The 20020-nt window shown below is 42.7% G+C and overlaps 2 protein-coding genes across 4 annotated transcripts in view; both read left to right on the forward strand.

Moving 5' to 3' along the window:
- ddx55 (DEAD (Asp-Glu-Ala-Asp) box polypeptide 55) overlaps positions 1–11446 on the forward strand; it is a 28796-nt gene extending 17350 nt beyond the window's left edge. For both annotated transcript variants that reach the window (XM_060908695.1, XM_060908696.1), the window contains 2 exons: positions 8584–8876; positions 10927–11446. In XM_060908695.1, the coding sequence (XP_060764678.1) occupies positions 8584–8876; positions 10927–11109 (476 nt within the window). In that variant the 3' untranslated portion in view covers positions 11110–11446. The remainder of the gene's footprint in view (positions 1–8583; positions 8877–10926) is intronic.
- A 7722-nt stretch (positions 11447–19168) lies between these two features.
- Positions 19169–20020, forward strand: part of naa25 (N-alpha-acetyltransferase 25, NatB auxiliary subunit) — a 61197-nt gene continuing 60345 nt past the window's right edge. For both annotated transcript variants that reach the window (XM_060908693.1, XM_060908692.1), the window contains exon 1: positions 19169–19262. In XM_060908693.1, coding sequence (XP_060764676.1) covers positions 19205–19262 — 58 coding nt within the window. In that variant the 5' untranslated portion in view covers positions 19169–19204. The remainder of the gene's footprint in view (positions 19263–20020) is intronic.

Below are 20020 nucleotides of genomic sequence, written 5' to 3' on the forward strand. Positions count from 1 at the left end.
TATTTAGTCATTTTAATACAGAATTTACTTTGAAATTATAATCAGACACTCCAACGCCCCCCCCAAAAAAAATCGGATCTGCGCGATTCAGCCGTGAAAAAGGCGGCATCCGCCAAAAGGCGCGCTGTTTGCATCCCAAACGCAAATCAAATCATACAGAATAGACCTAAAATGTTTTTCAAAAATGACCCTTGCGTGAGTGAAGTGACAAGTGTCAAATAGAAACGTGACAAACGAGCGATATTAAGTGTACATTACAGTGTAAACGTACACTCAGCGGTTCCAGTTATGCATTCTCCAGAGATTGTTTACATGATGTTTTGGTTTCCAAAAACAAACTTAAACACAATTGATTGTTTATTTAAACAACTTACCACTTACACTACGTTCACACTGCAAGGCTTAATGCTCAATTCCAATTTTTTTGTGAAATCCGATTTTTTTGTGAGATCGTTCACATTAACAAATATATGCGACTTGTATGTGATCCTCAGTATGAACGAAAAGCGACCTAAAAGTGTTCCGCATGCGCATTGCAGGATACGACGACGTCACACGCAGTGAGCATGGCCAGTGTTTACGGAAGTAACCTAAAGTTTCCTGTGTATGACAGTAGCCAGCATGGAGTACCTGGCGATGATGCAGTTGTTGTTGCGACGGAGCCAGAACATGCACAATAGCCTGATGTTAAGGAGGAGATTGAGAAGGAAGAGGGCAAGGGTTTTGGCTCAGGCGTTCTGCGGGGTAGTGACTGCAACCTCCGTTCAAAGGAACGTGTGGGTGCGGAGTCGCATTGATGTCATGCGCCATGTTGTTGTAACTTTTTTTTGAGAGACCCGCCGCCTACTTCAGTGCAGAATAGTGACATTTGTGGCTTGTTGATGACGTGTAAGTCGGATGAATGCGACCTGGCGGTTCAGGCTGAAGTCGCATATGAAAAGATCGGATAGGAATCGGAATTAGGACCACATATCCAAACGGCCTGGGTCGGATTTGAAAAAATCGGATCTGTGTCATTCATATTGTCAATAAAAGATTGGATACAGGTCACATATGGGCGAAAAAATCGGATTTGAGTCACTTCAGCCTGCAGTGTGAACGTAGTGTTATAAAATGATCGGAGCAGACTTTGCTGTGTTTGGAAGGCTGATAATCCTTGCGGTTGATTCTCGCAAGCCATAGATTTCTCCTTTTGTATGCTGAGTTTCTTTGTTTGCTCGCCTTCGTGCTCCCGTACAGTGGGAATTCCATAAAAGCTCCGCTTGACGTCATCATCTGACCTATTACGAAAGCCGTGAATACAACAGGTGTGCACCATTGCTAGCTTTAAATAGCCTGCTTGGGTTCTTTTGAAGACTTTGTACTCGCGCGTTACAATGTGTGCTCAGTGACCCGTACGGTAAGCTTGACCCACAAGATGGCCGCCACGAGGGAATCCCCGACTCTGTGACGTCATGTGAAAACTATCTATTGAGATTGTAACCACATTAAAATCCAGGTCAAAGTTCACATCTCATTCCTCGAACCAAAATATAAAATGCCTACTGATATTGTAATATGTGGTAGATGTTTACAACAAACTGCAAAAAAAAAAAAAAAATATATATATATATATATATATATATATATATATATATATATATTTTTTTTTTTTTTTTTTTCTGAATGGAATAGAAAAATCTGAATATTTCAAGCATGTAATTTTTTATATGCGAGGAATTTAATTCTGCTCTAATTCTATTTATTGCAATCGGATTCCAAATACTCTATAAACATTCCATTCTGTTAGGAATCAGAAAAAAATATTATAAATTACGGCACTTTTTATTTTTTTAAAGTACTTCATCTACTTCAACAATGTTGCACAAAGATTGATCCATAACAGTTGTAAATGTCACTTAATTCCACAGGGTGTCGATAATGGTGGACACCGGTGAAGGTGATCACTATTATCGACACCTCACGTGACTTTTCAAACGCACGTTTAGATACAAAATGGTGAAATGAAAGAGTAAGAAACAAAGTAGGTTTCGACGAGGAGATCATGAAATATCGGTGAATTTGAGAAGTAAAAACATGTCCGTGATCTTTCCACCATGCTTACCTGCGATGAGAACGTCCGGGTTTTCCTTGAATTGCTGATCGTGCGAAAAAAATTCCATCTCCGGTAACGAGCTGTGTCACCATACGACAAGGTCAAAGGGCGAGGCGGGTCTTCCGGTTGATTAATTAACCAATAATAACTGTTGTAACTGAGACTCACCTTTGTAAAATTGTTTTTTTTTATTGGTAAATCTGAAAAAGGTGTCTAATTATGGACTGTCGATTAATTGTAGCCGCCGCTCTATTGGCATTTATCTTAACCAGCTTCATGAGGGAGTCACCTGGAATGCTTTTTAATTAAGAGGTGTCAAAAGTTAATTAGTGCAATTTCTTGCCGCCTTAATGTGTTTGAGATCAAACAGTAAATCGTAAATAATAAACATACAGTCAAAAGCCCTATTAAACAACTGTAGTAATCCATATTTTGTCAAGAACCGCTCCACTAAGTAAAGAGAAATCATTACTTTAGGACATGAAGTGTCTTAATTTATAAAAATAAAGAAAAAACGTAGAATTAGAAGGTGCGTCCAAACTTTTGACTGCTACTGGATAACGGAAACATCGAAATATTTTCACATTTTATTTTGGAAGTTCTTTTAAAGTTGACTGGAAACACCACAAGTATAACCTTGTCCTTTTTAATCACTCCGGGTGTGGGGCGGCACGGTGGTGTAGTGGTTAGCGCTGCCGCCTCACAGCAAGAAGGTCCGGGTTCGAGCTCCGTGGCCGGCGAGGGCCTTTCTGTGTGGAGTTTGCATGTTCTCCCCGTGTCCGCGTGGGTTTCCTCCGGGTGCTCCGGTTTCCCCCACAGTCCAAAGACATGCAGGTTAGGTTAACTGGTGACTCTAAATTGAGCGTAGGTGTGAATGTGAGTGTGAATGGTTGTCTGTGTCTATGTGTCAGCCCTGTGATGACCTGGTGACTTGTCCAGGGTGTACCCCGCCTTTCGCCCATAGTCAGCTGGGATAGGCTCCAGCTTGCCTGCGACCCTGTAGAACAGGATAAAGCGGCTAGAGATAATGAGATGAGACTCCGGGTGTGCTGTAATAGGAAAATAATAATAAAAATACAGGGTAGTGTGAAGAGGAGACACTGTCACCATTCTGAGTTGGCTATTTTCCTTTAAAGGCATGTCCTAAAGTATTTTATTCCTTACATATTACATATAACGTTATAGCCGAGCTCCCCGTGCCTCCATACTTCAGAGAATGTGGTAATGCGCTGACCTGGTATATGATGGCTTTTGCAACCATCAGGAACCCGACTGTAAGTGCAAGGCAACGTATCTCATAAACACTTGACAACGAAATTTGTATTTTTATTTCCATAAGATAGATGGGTTTTTTATCCAGTGCTTATTTTTAATTTGCTTTTTTAAAAAAAAAATAACATGGTGGTATTTACTAACACATTTTACGTTCATCGGGAGCTCCACTTTCAGGCAGTGCCTAAATATTTATATAATATATATTTTATTCTACTGATATAAGTCTAAAATGTTTATTTGATTAATTAATATGGATGTTTGGAGTTCAAAAGGAGTGTTTTCAGTCATGAGGGTTTTTTTTTTGCTTATCTTTTATCCAAATTTGACCTCAGCCTGGTCTGCTTGGGTATTTTATTTTATTTATTTTTATTTTCGGTCCCGGGTAAGACCTAAAACTGCAACCGGTGGAGAAACTCTGGTTCGGGAGAGCTCGAGTTGTGGGGAATGTGGAGTGACCCCTTGGTCTCCATTGCTCCCAGGGTGGTAGCACCTGTAAAGGGTCCCAGCTATGGGTAAATAGTATCTGGTGGATAGACACACACCCCACTGCCTTGTGGGTTAGCCTTTTTAGGTAAGGGCTAAGGGAGTAAACTGTAACAGAAAACAGGGCCCATTCCCTCCAAAACGGCTGGGCGGTGGGTTAGCACCTTGCCCCCCAAAAAACTTTACACTGCTACTGAAATGGCAACGAATCCCTCATCATCTTTCGGGCGTTGTAGACGTGAAGGTATGTCAGCTCGTCAACCAACAACCTGTTGAAGATGTCAGCCACTTCATACCTTTGGGAAGCACTATGGCTAGTGATGGCAACATAGACCAAGACTTCAACATCAGACTGGGAAAAGCGGCGGCAGTTTTTGGGAAGCTTAACAACATATGGAACTCGAAGACCATCTATACACATCCATAATGATCTCAACAGCAACTTATTCATGCGAGACCTGGAAAAACACTAACGAAATAGCACACAAACTTGATGTATTCCACCAACGATGCCTGAGGAAAATACTGAAAATCATATACAGAGACAAAATCAGAAATGAAGAAATACTAGCAAGAACTGGACAACAACCACTAAGTGTAACAGTAGAACAACGCAGAATGAGGTTTGCCGGACACATACTTAGACTGGACAACAACAGGTTGGCGAAGCAAGCAATACATTGCTCACCAACAGATGGAAGACCTAAGGGGTCATCCATAATTTTCATCATTATCATGAGTCTACAAAGAGTAGACTTTTGAGCAACCCCCCTCCCCCCCAAAAGTGTACATTAGCGGACAGAAAAATGATGATGGATCTACGTGGAATAGGAATTCAAAATAAAACCACGTCTTGTATTACTTTTTATTAAAATCGGATGACAGGACAATACAAAGATTCACAAGAGAAGAAAAGAAGACACAAGACGGGTCCAGAAGTTTTCATAGAAAGCAGGCGATTCATTTTTGAAAATTAGGGACTGTCTTTTTAAGGGGAGCTGTTGCCTTTTGGCTCCTCATGAACAATAGGAAATCCAGTTTTGGAGCTGGGGCTGGTCGTGCAGGACTTTTCATTCTGAAATGGAAGAAAAAAAGACTGACTGTATAAAATTCAATTGACTGCTGACACAAGTACAAAATACCCATATGATATCCTACGTACCGTTTTACGAGAGAAATGATCCCGAATTGTAAAAGTCGACTTGACTTTTTCCATCCGGACGATCGCTTGCCGGTGTTCTGATAAACTGTCCTACACGTCAATACGTCCTACAAAGCCCCAATGCGCATGCGCAGAGCACAAAACGTCATTTCTTGGCATTTGAACAGATTTTTGTCCTACATTAGCTGTGCTATAAACGGTGCAGAATAAACGATGCAGATTAACGGCGTGCATTCAGTCTTTACTACTTAATCTAACACTACGTTCAGACTGCAACCTGAAACGACCCATATCCGATTTGTTGTGAAATCCGATTTTTTTGTTAGGCCGTTCACATTACCAATTATATGAGACTTGTATGCGATCTCCAATATGAACGGAAAACGACCCAAAAATGTCCCGCATGCGCAAATTGACACGTAATAAGCACATCTACGTAATACGTAAACAAAAAAAAAGCGCACTCTTCAAGTTTAATGATTTTGTTTGTTTGTTTGTTTAATTATCTGGTTAGTGTTAAAGTGTGAGGTCTCGTGTGTGTTTTTGTTTCTGAACTGAAATGAAAACGTGTAGCCTGGTAACGAGGGTTGACTCCTAAATGTCTCTCTAATTTCTATATAAGTGCACTACATGTTACTAGGAAGTAATGGATTTTTAAACTCTATATAGTGCACTCGAGCTTCAGTAGGCGGTCATTTGGGATACGGCCGCTGTATTACCAAACTCTTAATTCAGGCTTAATAATTTGCACATATTTATTTCGTCATATTAATAAACTTTTTCTACATTTTTATAAATATTTATTTAGATTGTTTATAGCCAGCTGAATTCTGCAACTTCTCTCAGTGCTGGCTCAAGGTGCAGAAACACCAGTGCAGTTTGCGATGGAGATGAGGCGAGACCTGGCGATGTGGTTTTTGTGGCGGCGGCGGAACTCACACAATAATCTGATTAATGTGGGCAGCAGACTAACGAGACCGAAGGTGTCAAATGACTGGAAATTTCCAGAACAATCTTGTAATCTTGTAATACAGGATGGTTTAAGTTATAAATCAGTTATAGAAACTGTTTTATTTAATCAGGCTAACAGATCAACATCCAGGTCCCTACCAAATCCACCATTAGCTTGATCAATTCTATAAAAGTCTATTTAAATTCTGAAAACTGTACAAATGTTGTTGTTTTCCACCAAAGAGGCGGGATTAGCCAATGCAGAATAGTGACGTTTGTCTCTTGTTGATGACGTGTAGGTCGCATGAATGCGACCTGTCCGGTCAGACTGCAGTCGCATGTGAAAATAACGGATATGCATCGGATTTAGGACCACATATCCAAGCGGCCTGGGTCGCATGTGAAAAAATCGGATCTGTGTCGTTCAGATTGTCGATAACAAATCGGATACAGGTCGCATATGGGCAAAAAAATCGGATATGGGTCGTTTCAGGGTGCAATCTGTACGTAGTCTAACATAATGCTGATTTCTAACCATTGCGTGAGTCTTGCCATACATCTGAAATATCTCCCCTTCACGATCTTCCACCGAAGCGCTTCAACTTCTGACCTATCTGATCAGCTGTTGTAGTTGCTCTACACCCTAGTCGTCCTTCAAAGCCCCACTGCACACGCGCACAACACAACACGCCATTTCTTGGGGTTTGGGCATATTCATCCTACAGATCAGCAGGCAAGGTGTGCTCAGCATATGTCAGAACACCCTACATTCATATATTGTAAAAACATATTCCGATGGTCATTTAAGTAGTCAGAACGTCCTACTTACTGTAGAAGCATATTCTGACGTGGTCATATGAGTTGTGAGAACGTCCTGCAGCGTCATTTGAATTGTAATAACATCCTACACTCATTTTAATAGCGCAAATGGTACTTGTGAATAGTGACCAAAAAAAACAACTATTAATTCTACATATTCTGACAGGGTCAATTGAAGAGTCGGAGCGTCCTAGATTCATATGAATGTAAAAGCATATTCTGACGGAGTCGTTTGAATTGTCAGAACGTCCTACATTCATATGAATTCTGACAGGGTTGGTGGACATTGTATCAATGTAGAAGCATGTTCTTTGCAGAGGGAAAAACCGCGAACTATGACTAAAAGTTAAAGTTGAATCACACTGTAGGATTTCCTGCGTTGTAGGACTGCTCAACAGACGTGACATCCCCTCCTACCGTAGGACGCTTCGCGGATGTAGGACCGTTTATCAGAACACCGGCACAGCCCAGCTTGCTTTGAAACATTCGTTTTTGATTCTTTCCAAGCAGCCTGTCCTGCCCTAACTGCCTCCTGCCGCTTCTCGGATGAATGCAGGAAACTAAACGTTTAAAAACTGCTCGTACTCGTTTGAAGGAGTCTTGTGAATAGCGGTATTTCTGCTATTCACAAATTTGTAAATGCGGTCAAAATCTGGGTCAGCCATTGTTGTATTGAAGAAAGAAAGCATGTAGAGCTAGCTGGCAACACCGATGTGGTGCAAAATTTTTAACATGGCAGCTGCCGATTCGCACATTAACGGATCATCATTTTTAAAAACTGTACGCCTGGTCATTAACCCCCTCCCCCCCACATATGGTTTGTACGCTCGTGATAATGATGACAATTATGGATGACCCCTAAGACAACATGGAGGTCAACATTTAGAGAGGACTTGGCGGTGAAGGGACTCACACGGGAAGAGGGAAACAACGCCGCCCAAGACAGAAGACGATTGAGAGGACTTGCCATCCTTTGTCCCCCCAAGGATCGGAGAAACTAATACTAAAATATGTTGTTGGCTCTTTTCGTCTAGTCAGACGGTTGTAGCAGTTCACGTCAGTGTGGAAATTGTCTTCTGTCACTGCAACGTCGCTTGTGGCTGACACGGCCGATGTTGGATCGACAGAGGCGGTTGCAGTGGCTGCAGGTGAGGTTGATTGGCAATGGTGTTGCCTGGCTAGTCCTTTCGTGTCTTTGTTGGCGTCTCCTCTCCTGTTGTTCTGCCAGCTCATCTTTGTATTTTGCAGCACCGGTACGTACTGCATGTCTCCATGTGGTTCTCTCTCTGGCTAACCGTTCACAATTTCCGAAGGGGATGTGGAAGTCCTCCAGGGTTTCTTTGCATACGTCTCGGTAGTGCAGCTTGGGCGTTCCAAGGGGTCTGAGGCCTGTAGCCAGCTGGCCAAACAACAGCTGCTTGGGAATTCAGCAGTCATCCATTCTGGACATGTGACCCAAGCCATTCTCAGTCTTCTTTGGCTGATCGTAGTCATGATGGTGATCAGGCCTGCTCTTCTCAGTACGTCGGTGTTGGTGACTCTGTCCTGCCACTTGATGTTGAAGATCTTTCGTAGACATCTAAGATGGTATGTGTTTAGTTTCTTTTCATGTGTCTTGACTTGCCACCCTTTGTCCCCCCAGGGATCGGAGGAACTAATACTAAAATACTAATTTATTTTTATTATTTTTTTTTAACATGCTACAGAGTTTTCTTTTCTTTTACTTTATCACCTGCCTGTATATACTGTGCATAATACATGTACGTAATGCCCCTGTTTCCTCATTTGTATCCATCAGATCTGGACTTTGCTGATTTAGCTCGAGGCTTTGCTCTTCTTCGTATGCCCAAGATGCCGGAGTTGAGAGGCAAGACGTTCCCTGACTTTGAAGAGATCACAAACACGGACTCGATCCGCTTCAAGGACAAGAACCGAGAGAAACAGAGGCAGAAATCTTTACAAGAGCAAAAGGAAAGGGAAAAGGACGCACCGTCCCGGAAAAGGAACTTCATTAAGAACCAAGCCTGGTCCAAGCAGAAATCCAAGAAGGATAAGAAGAGGAAGATAGCTGCCAAAAGGAAGATGAATGAGGTTGGTTTTGTTTGACGAAACTAGCTTTACATAATATAATTTAAGACTAATAATAAACTGATTAGTGTTTTTATTGAACAAAGTAAAACGGATAATCATTAATATGGTGAAGCTTCTCGCAAAGTGTTTTGAAACGGTCAGTTTTTCCATCACAAGACACATTAATTTGCACTTTCTGGTTTCTTGGTAGCAAGACAAGCTGCTTTTTAATTTATTAACTTGAAGAGCGAGGAAAAAAGAAGCAGGTGAACAAACAACTTGTTTACGTCATGGGCAAATTGCAGTGAGAGGTGCTGGGTTTCCGCGGAGTCTTAAAAAGTCTAAAATTTGATAATCCTAATTTAAGGCCTTAAAAAGTCTAAAATACGAGCATATTTTGCATTGTAGGTCTTAAATGTAATTTTGTGAAGTCTTAAATCCTTACGTCCATTTTTTTGTTAAATGCGTTGGTGATATTCATAATTAGTCATATAGGCTAGGCCTATTTAGTATCAGTAGGCTACGCTGCAAACTACAAATGAGACACAGTGGAATGCGGCGTCTAGCCCGGTTGGCATGGTGATGCACAGGACATGGCACGCGCGCATTTGGACAGTAGAGCCTAAAAGAAGCGAGGGAGATTGTTACGGTTTGTAGCAAAATGGGCAAATGCAAATTTAACGACTGCTGGCTTGAACGCAATGATTTCGTAGACTGGTTAAAACATGTACCAAACAATCCGTTTGAGGCGTACTGCACATTGTGTAAAAGAACACTCAAACTCAGCACCCTGGGTGTAAAGGCACCGGAATCGCACGCGAAAGCGGAGAAGCACTAGGGTGCCCTAGCCTGGGCCCGCCCATCCTAAGCGTGACGCAACATGAGGGCCTGTTGCAAGCTTAGTCTGGCCAGGCAAGCTATCCCCAGCTCTTCCAAGCTCCCGAAAAATCGGGAACCAATCAACTTTGAGCATCTCCAACGGCCGCGGGTAGAGGCGTGTTCAAGGCAGTGACGTAGTAGAACTGCGACCGGAAGCCATAGATTGTTTACAGAATCTATGCCGGAAGCGCTTCATTCACTAGAAACATTACGAACATGGAGCAAGTTCTCATTGAAAACGGAGCAAAGAGCAGCCCTGGAGGTATTTATTGAAAGGAAGGACGTTTTCGCCTTGCTCCCGACCGGCTTCGGTAAGAGTTTAATCTACCAGTTAGCCCCGTCGCGTCACATAAGTCAGAGGAAAGAGTGATGTGATTGGTTTAAGCTTCGTCACAGCCTTTTCTGGCTTCGACCAGTAGCAAACTGAGGCATTTCAGGGAGGCGGGTCAACCACGGGCTCTGGGAAACGGTTGGGCTTAATATCTTGGCCAGACCAATAGCTCGTAGAGCTTTGCAGTCGCGTTAGCCAGACTAAGGCTGCCCATAAAAGTCTGCAACAATCGCATGCCATCACTCAATTTTGTTCACCGTTGTCAGGTCTAAGCACATCTCGACACGGTGTATCAGCTAACTCCGTGCAAACTGTAACGTTACAACACGCAAACCGTACGGAATCGAATGGCTCATCCTCAAGTGATTTGCGGGACGTCTTTGGCTCCACTGCAACTTAGTTCCTCATTAATGCAAGAGCGCACCCTAGGGATGTAATGAGTTCATTGGTGAATGATGATAAATTTTGTTATTTTGAAAGTAATTCAGGCTCTCCCAATTTTCTTTTTTTTTGTGTGTGTGTGGCATAGGTCTTAAATTTAACCTGTTATGGTCTTAAAAAGTCTTAAATTGAACTTGTTCAAGCCTGCAGACACCCTCGTTATAGGAGGATAATCAACTTGAGTGTGGCAACACATCACACCATTCTGTCATTTATTATTTTCTTCCATCAGCACGTCCCGTCCCATGCGGTTTATTCTTTTAGTCATGTGGCAGCGATTGAAGATTTAGGGCTCAAGGGTGTACATCATTTCTGTTTGACTGTGTACAGCAGTACTTTCCAAACAGCTGTTCATTCAGGAACGGATGTTTCTTAACAATCTCCAGTGACAGTTTGTTTTAATGCCCGTTTTTGTCTCAGGGATCAGATGTGGATGACGAAGACATTGACGAGCTTTTGAGCGACACACGTCTACTGAAGAAGCTCAAGAAGGGAAAGATTAGTGAGGAAGACTTTGACAAGCAAATGAGTGCAGGAAGAAGTTCAAAGCATAAAAGATCAGATCCCTCTCACGAGGACAGCGCAGAAGGAAAGAGTGAATGAAGACAAACCTGGACTGTAATTCAAATTTCTGTTCTGCCGAGATATCAGTGTGCTGCATCAGCACAGGCAAAAAAAAAATCATCAAAGTCTGTGGTTACACAATTGTTATTGTTGTATATCAGCTTCTGTAATAATTAAAGCCCGGAGGATTTTTGTGGTGAGAGGAAAACTGGGTATGTATTACAGAAAACAGATTTTGTAAACATATATACTTTCAGAGTTTTGAAATTTGATTATTTCATACAGTCTCAGAAGAGGCTTATCTGTAATGTTTACGCGTCTTATAGGGTTGTATTTGCAGAATATCTTGTGCAAAATAAACGCCCATCTATTTACAGTCATGTATTGGCATCACAATTTTTCTATCGTTCCTAATAATCGTTTAAATCAACATTAGCGAGATATGAATTGCATAACAGCAATAGCTCTCTAAGAGATGTCCCAGTTTGGGTGGCATGGTTTATTTCACTGTCCATAGAACAGCCTGGAAAGTTTGTAATTAAAACAACTAATTTAGATCATTCTAAAGTGCAGTGAGTGGAACGTCCTGATACTGAACATTGATCTTGTTGGACAGCGTCATATGTAGTTGAGTGCCACTCTTGGTGAACATTTAGGATAAAATTTAAGACGTGTGTCAAGTTTCTTGGTTCTTATTACAAGTAGTAATTTTTCTTGAGCTCTGTTTCAAGTCTGTCCAGATGTCACACACACGAGGGTAAGTCAAAAAGTTCTAAGACAGATGTTATAATTTCAAAAGGAATTCAAAAAAAGAAATACAAAGAAGGAATTCTCCGATGAAAACATGACTTGCAGAAGTGTTTAGACTTAAATGGAGGATATGTAGAGAAATAGCTTTGTTATTCTCATAAATAAAAATGCTTTTTCAAGTTGTCTTAGAACTTTTTGACTAACCCTCGTATATACACCTTAAAAACCAAGAGGTATATTACTTTTTCTCTTAACCTTTTTTTTTTTTTTAATTCTTCACCATTGTTCTTATTGTCGGTGAATTGTAGATATTACAATAAGTTTTAATTTTAAGAATGGAAGATGCAATTTTTGCATTCTTGTTATACAATACATTACATTGTATTGCACGGTGGTGTAGTGGTTAGCACTGTTGCCTCACAGCAAGAAGGTTCTGGGTTTGAGCCCCGAACTCCTTTCTGTGTGGAGTTTGCATGTTCTCCCCGTGTCTGTGTGGGTTTCCTCCGGGTGCTCCGGTTTCCCCCACAGTCCAAAGACATGCAGGTTAGGTTAACTGGTGACTCTAAATTGACCGTAGGTGTGAATGTGAGTGTGAATGGTTGTTTGTCTCTGTGTTAACATGGGGCAGTCTTAGGCCAAGTTTACATTAGACCGTATCTGTCTCGTTTTCTTCGCGGATGCACTGTCCGTTTACATTAAAACGCCGGGAAACGGGAATCCGCCAGGGTCCACGTATTCAATCCAGATCGTGTCTGGTCCGGTGCTGTGTAAACATTGAGAATACGCGGATACGCTGTGCTGAGCTCTAGCTGGCGTCTCATTGGACAACGTCACTGTGACATCCACCTTCCTGATTCGCTGGCGTTGGTCATGTGACGCGACTGCTGAAAAACGGCGCGGACTTCCGCCTTGTATCACCTTTCATTAAAGAGTATAAAAGTATGAAAATACTGCAAATACTGATGCAAATACTGCCCACTGTGTAGTTATGATTGTCTTTAGGCTTGCCATCCTTCCACTTGCAAGTGGTAAGTGACTTGCGCACAGCGGCTCAGTCCCGAATCACTGCTCGTGCGCTTCACTCGTGCGCTCTGTGAGCTGCGCAGGGCCGGAGTGCGCACCCTCCAGAGGGCACTCGCTGTTCAGGGCGGAGTGATTTGGAGCGCATCCGCTGAGGAGGAAGCGATGAGCCGCACTGACACATTTCAACTTGCGTGCCGAATTAGTCATGTGATTAGCGTATCCGTGTATTGGCGTTGCTGTGTGCACGTGAATCGTGTATTGGCGTTGCTGTGTGCACGCTAATCGTTTTTAAAAACGTTAATCTGATGATCCGCTGATACGGTCTAATGTAAACCCCACCTTAGGCTGAAGTGCCCTGGAGCAAGGCACTGGGCGCTGAAGCATAGCTGCCCACTGCTCTGGGTATGTGTGTGTGCTCATAGCTCACGTGTGTGTGTGTGTGTGTGTGCGCACACATGTGTGTGTTCACTGCTTCAGATGGGTTAAATGCAGAGGTTTAATTTCACTGTGTGCTTAAGTCTGTGCTTGAGTGTACGTGTGACAAATAAAGGCTTCTTGGCTTGGCTTCTTCTAATATAATACATTGCATTGTATTATGTATTTCGCAAGAAAAGATACCAGGTGATTGGTATTTTGTTTGAAATCAAATAAACAACCAACTTACGGGAGAACTATGTATTATGGGGCCGGCACTGTGGTGTAGTGGTGTTAGCACTGTCGCTTCACAGCAAGAAGGTCCTGGGTTCGAGCCCAGCAGCCGGCGAGGGCCTTTTTGTGCAGAGTTTGCATGTTCTCCCCGTGTCTGCGTGGGTTTCCTCCGGGTGCTCCGGTTTCCCCTACAGTCCAAAGGCATGCAGGTTAGGTTAACTGGTGACTCTAAATTGACCGTAGGTGTGAATGTGAGTGTGAATGGTTGTTTGTCTCTATGTGTCAGCCCTGTGATGATTTGGCGACTTGTCCAGGGTGTATCCCGCCTCTCGCCCATAGTCAGCTGGGATAGGCTCCAGCTTGCCTGCAACCCTGTAGAACAGGATAAGCGGCTACAGATAATGGCTGGGATGGATGTATTATGGGCGTTGCATGAACATAAAGCTGAGAAAGCAGATCTAGTCCCCACTTTTGCAATTAGAATAACCTCCATGTTTCTGGGAAGGTTTTACACTAGATTTTAGTGTGTGGGTGTGGGGTTTTGTGTTCATTCAGCCTCGGGAACATTTGTTGGGAAATACTCAAGCACTAATGTTGGGAAAGGATGTCTTGGGTGCAGTCTGCATTCCAGTTCATCCCAAAGGTGTTTGGTGGGGCTGAGGTCAGGGCTTTGTGCAGGACACTCGAATTCGCCTACTCCAACTGTGGCAAATGACGTGTTTATAAACGTTGCTTTGTGCACAGGGGCATTTGTCATGCTGGAGCATGTTTGGGCCTGTTAGTTCCAGTGAAGGGGAATTGTAATGCTACAGTATTGAACTAATATATATATATATTTTTTCAGTCATCAAAGTCTCTGGAAACACTACAGTAGTGGTTTCCCGTTGCCTTCTACCAGATTACTATAGAGGTTTTCTCTTCTCAACCATTCATACCTACAGTCAATTTAGGGCCACCACTTAGCCTAATCGCATGTCTTTGGACTGTGGAGGAAACCCAAGCAGACATGGGGAGAACATGCAAACTCCACACAGAAAGGCCAGCCCTGGGGCTCAAACCCAGAACCTTCTTGCTGTGAGGCAACAGTGCTAACCACTACACACACACACACATCCATCCCCATCCATTATCTGTAGCTGCTTATCCTGTTCAGGGTCGCAGGCAAGCTGGAGCCTTTCCCAGTTGACTATGGGCGAGAGGCAGGGTACACCCTGGACAAGTCACCAAATCATTGCAGAGCTAATACATAGAGACGAACAACCATTCACACCCACAGTCAATTTAGAGCCACCAATTAGCCTAACCTGCATGTCTTTGGACTGTAGGGGAAACCGGAGCACCTGGAGGAAACCCACACGGACACGGGGAGAACATGCAAACTCCACACAGAAAGGCCCCCATCAGCCACTGGGCTTGAACCCAGAACCTTCTTGCTGTGAGGTGACGGTGCTAACCACTACACCACCGATTAAGAAGAAGAACAAAAACGTTATTCATCACACACTTGTGAAATTCCTCTCTGGTTTTAATCCATCTGAAGCAGTGAACACACGCACATACCCAGAGCAGTGGGCAGCCATGCGAACAGCACCCAGGGAGCAGTTGGGAGTTAGGTGCCCATATTAACCTAACCGCATGTCTTTGGACTGTGGAGGAAACCCATGCGGACATGGGGAGAACATGCAAACTCCACACAGAAATGCCCTCGTTGGCCGCTGGGCTCGAACCCAGAACCTTCTTGCTATGAGGTGACAGTGCTAACCACTACACCACCATGCTGCCCCATATATATATATATATATATATATATATATATATATATATACACACACAGTGCTCAGCGCAAATGAGTACACCCCGTTTGAAAAGTAACATTTTAAACAATATCTCAATGAACACAACAATTTCCAAAATGTTGACAAGACAAAGTTTAATATAACATCTGTTTAACTTGTAATGCGAAAGTAAGGTTAATAATATAACTTAGATTACACATTTTTTTCAGTTTTACTCAAATTAGGGTGGTGCAAAAATTAGTACACCCCACAACAAAAACTACTACATCTAGTACTTTGTATGGCCTCCATGATTTTTAATGACAGCACCAAGTCTTCTCGGCATGGAATGAACAAGTTGGCGATGTTTTGCAACATCAATCTTTTTCCATTCTTCAACAATGACCTCTTTTAGTGACTGGATGCTGGATGGAGAGTGATGCTCAACTTGTCTCTTCAGAATTCCCCACAGGTGTTTGATTGGGTTCAGATCAGGAGACGTACTTGGCCACTGAATCACTTTCACCCTGTTCTTCTTCAGAAATCCAACAGTGGCCTTAGATGTGTGTTTTGTCACGTTGGAAAAGTGCACGACGACCAAGGGCACGGAGTGATGGTAGCATCTTCTCTTTCAGTATAGAGCAATACATCTGTGAATTCATGATGCCATCAATGAAATGCAGCTCCCCGACACCAGCAGCACTCATGCAGCCCTGCATAAGGACACTGCCACCACCATGTTTCACTGTAGGCACCAGGCATTTTTCTTCGTATTCCTCACCTTTGCGACGCCATACAGTTTTGAAGCCATCAGTTCCAAAAACATTTATCTTGGTCTCATCACTCCAGAGTATAGAGTCCCAGTAGTCTTCATCTTTGTCAGCATGGGCTCTGGCAAACTCTAGGCGGGCTTTTTTGTGCCTGGGCTTTAGGAGAGGCTTCTTTCATGGACTGCATCCATGCATGCCATTCCTCTGCAGCGTACGCCGTATTGTGTCACGTGAAATAGTCACCCCAGTTTGGCTTTCTACTTCTTTAGATAACTGCAGCGAACTTGCATGCCGATTTTCTTCAACCCTTCTCATCAGAAGACGCTCCTGTCGAGGTGTTAACTTCCGTGGACGACCTGGACGTCTCTGTGAGATGGTTGCAGTTCCATCTTTCGTAAATTTTTGTACCGCAGTATTCTGACTGATAAGTAAAGCTTTGCTGATCATCTTGTAGCCTTCACCTTTGTGGTGTAAAGAAATTATTTTCTGGCGGCACGGTGGTGTAGTGGTTAGCGCTGTCACCTCACAGCAAGAAGGTCCGGGTTCGAGCCCTGTGGCCGGCGAGGGCCTTTCTGTGTGGAGTTTGCATGTTCTCCCCGTGTCCACATGGGTTTCCTCTGGGTGCTCCGGTTTCCCCCACAGTCCAAAGACATGCAAGTTAGGTTAACTGGTGACTCTAAATTGACCGTAGGTGTGAATGTGAGTGTGCATGGTTGTCTATGTCGCCCCTTTTCCACCAAATCAGTTCCAGGGCTGGTTCACAACTCGTTCAACTTGCGAGCCAACTAAGAACCAGTTTGCTTTTCCATAGCTTGCGGCGCTAAGGGGAGCCACGTCATTACGTCGCTGCGTTTGCATAAACCTTGGCGCGAACATCGAAGCAACAACACGGAGAAGAAGAAGCAGCAACAACAACGACAACAATAATGGATGACTTCGCGTTTGTACAGCTGCTGCTTCTCGTCACTTAAAAATGGCAACCTTTCGCGGTCTTGCTATTGTTGTCGGTCTTAACACCCCCCCCCCCCCCCCCCCCCCCCCCCCCCCCCCCCGCTGGCGTAAGCGGTTCTTTCCTCTGGCCCAGCAAAGAGTTGGTGCTAGCCTGGAACTGTTTTTTCTGGCCCCAGAGCCAGTTATTTGTCAGTGGAAAGAGAAAACCCGGTTCCAAACTAAGCACTGGCCCCGAACCAGCCCTGGGAAAAGGGGCATGTGTCAGCCCTGTGATGACCTGGCGACTTGTCCAGGGTGTACCCCGCCTTTCACCCGTAGTCAGCTGGGATAGGCTCCAGCTCGCCTGCGACCCTGTAGAACAGGATAAAGCGGCTAGAGATAATGAGATGAGATGAGAGACAAGTTGAGCATCACTCTCCATCCAGTCACTAAAAGAGGTTGTTGAAGAATGGAAAAAGATTGACGTTGCAAAATGTCGCCAACTTGTTCATTCCATGCCTAGAAGACTATGGAATCAATTTTGTGCCAAAATGTTCATACAATACTTTTGAAATTTGAGCGTAGCTGTCAGTCAAACACAAGTTAGCCAATGGGAATGCATTCCTGGACAGCCCGCCCACACGTGAAGTTTGTGCCAAAACTGCAAGCAAAAAGTCAGGGAGCGCAAACGAGAAAGCTGGAATCGCAACCAAAATAAATTACATCAAACAAAACTGAAAAAGACGCGGAACAAAAATAAAAGGGTTCTGAAGAGTAATAGACTGATATTTTGCACGATTACACGAATAATTTGTTTGCCAGTCTAAAAAAATTGACTTTTGTTTTTGTGTATTTTGATTTGTCGTTTTTGTTTGATATGAGTGATTCCACGCTTATGGGTACTGAAATGGAGACATGAACTTATTTTTAAAAATTCACCTAAAACCATTTCTTTTTTTTTACCATCAGGTCACAAAACATGTAATCTTTAATGCATGATATGTTAAAAGATAACTTTAATTTTCTGAGATGTAATAAAAACATATTTATATGCCAAAGTCAGAACGTAACAGAAGTGTTGTGGACATATATATTCTCAATTTTAACAATGTAGAATTACTTTTTGAAACATAGGAAGGTTTTAGCAAATATAATTAATAAACATGTGTAGTAGAATAAACACACACAGTCTTTCAATAAGATTAACATGGTATATAGCTAGATTGTAATTAATTTGTAACAGACGCGAGATGGACAATCGTAACAGACATCATTTTGGAACTCATATCATATCATATATCATATCATATCATATCCCTCACTGAACACAAGCAATTTACAACATGTTCACCAGACAAAGTTTAATATAACATCTGCTTAACTTCTAACCTGAAAAAATAAGCCTATGAGTTCCAAAATGATGTCTGTTACATTACTTCTGTTACGATTGTCCATCTCGCGTCTGTTACAAATTAATTACAATCTAGCTATATACCATGTTAATCTTATTGAAAGAATGTGTAGGTTTATTCTACTACACATGTTTATTAATTATATTTGCTAAAACATCACCTTCCTATGTTTCAAAAAGTAATTCTACATTGTTAAAATTGAGAATATACATGTCCACAACACTTCTGTTACGGTCTGACTTTGGCATATAAATATGTTTTTATTACATCTCAGAAAATTAAAGTTATCTTTTAACATCTCATTCATTAAAGATTACATGTTTTGTGACCTGATGGTAAAAAAAATAAATGGTTTTAGGTGAATAAGTTCATGTCGCCATTTCAGTACCCATAAGCGTGGAATCACTCATATTTCAAAAGTATTGTATGAACATTTTGGCACAAAATTGATTCCATAGAAGACTTGGTGCTGTCATTAAAAATCATGGAGGCCATACAAAGTACTGGTTTTTGCACCAGCCTGATTTGAGTAAAACTGAAAAAATGTGTAATCTAACTTACTTTTTCAGGTTAGAAGTTAAGCAGATGTAATATTAAACTTTGTCTGGTGAGCATGTTGTAAATTGCTTGTGTTCAGTGAGAGGTGTGATTGATGTGATTGATGTGATCTGATCTGATCTGAGATGAAAGACTCAATATTAAAACACACCATGAAGTGCAGCAGCGAGCTCGTGCGCTCAAAACACTTCATCAGCTCGCGCTCTGCTTTCCTTTCCGGAGCGAACTGAGTGCGCATGCGCTGTTATTAATCCTGCTAACCTCCAACATGGCGGCGAGGGGCCATGTGCAAGACCCTAACGACAGAAGACTGAGACCTATTTACGGTACGAATTCATTCCTGTCCGACTAATAGAGCGTCTTTAGTGTGTGTGTAGTCGGAGCGCTGAAGAACGGGCTGTATTTGCGGTTGTTCTGCGAGGCGGGGAAGCCGGTCAGGCCCCTCAGAGCTCCGACCGCGGACTCGCTTAGCCTGAGCTCCCCAATGACAGCGCGCTCGAGCTGCTCAGCTAACAGCTAACGGCTAGCACTGAACCCGTTTCCTTTTGACTGGATTATGTTTTATTTCATCCTTAAATAAATTGTTGGAGGTGTTGACGGGCATTTTTCTTCAGGTCAGGAATGTTAGCTCAGTAGCTAGTTTCTGGACTGCCAGATGTCAGGTGAGCCATGTTAGCAAGGGAGCTAACGAGCTCTGAGCCCACAGTTTGATTAGCGTCGTGGGTTTTTGAATTGGGTTGCTCAAGAATCAGCTCGGTTGGTTGTAAAACAGCTTGTTTTTATTCAACAAAAGGAAATTCTGAAGCATTATATATATATTTTTTTGAGCCCTGCTGTCCACGGTTTAGGACCTCATGGTAATCCCACAGGAGGCTTTACATGCTGCTAGTTTAAACTGGTTACTGAGGAGTTTTATCCAAATGAAGGGTGGAAAATAGAGAGTTGTGTTTGTGTTATTGAGACTTTCTCCTGATTTAACTGGCTAAATTGTTTTGGAATGAATGAATGAATGAATGAATGAATGAATGAACGAAACACTGCTCTAGGTGTAGAAGGTGTCCTGATTTATTGACAGCTTCTTGTG

Source organism: Neoarius graeffei, chromosome 25 (genome assembly GCF_027579695.1).
Source record: "Neoarius graeffei isolate fNeoGra1 chromosome 25, fNeoGra1.pri, whole genome shotgun sequence".
NCBI classification, from domain to species: Eukaryota; Metazoa; Chordata; class Actinopteri; order Siluriformes; family Ariidae; genus Neoarius; species Neoarius graeffei.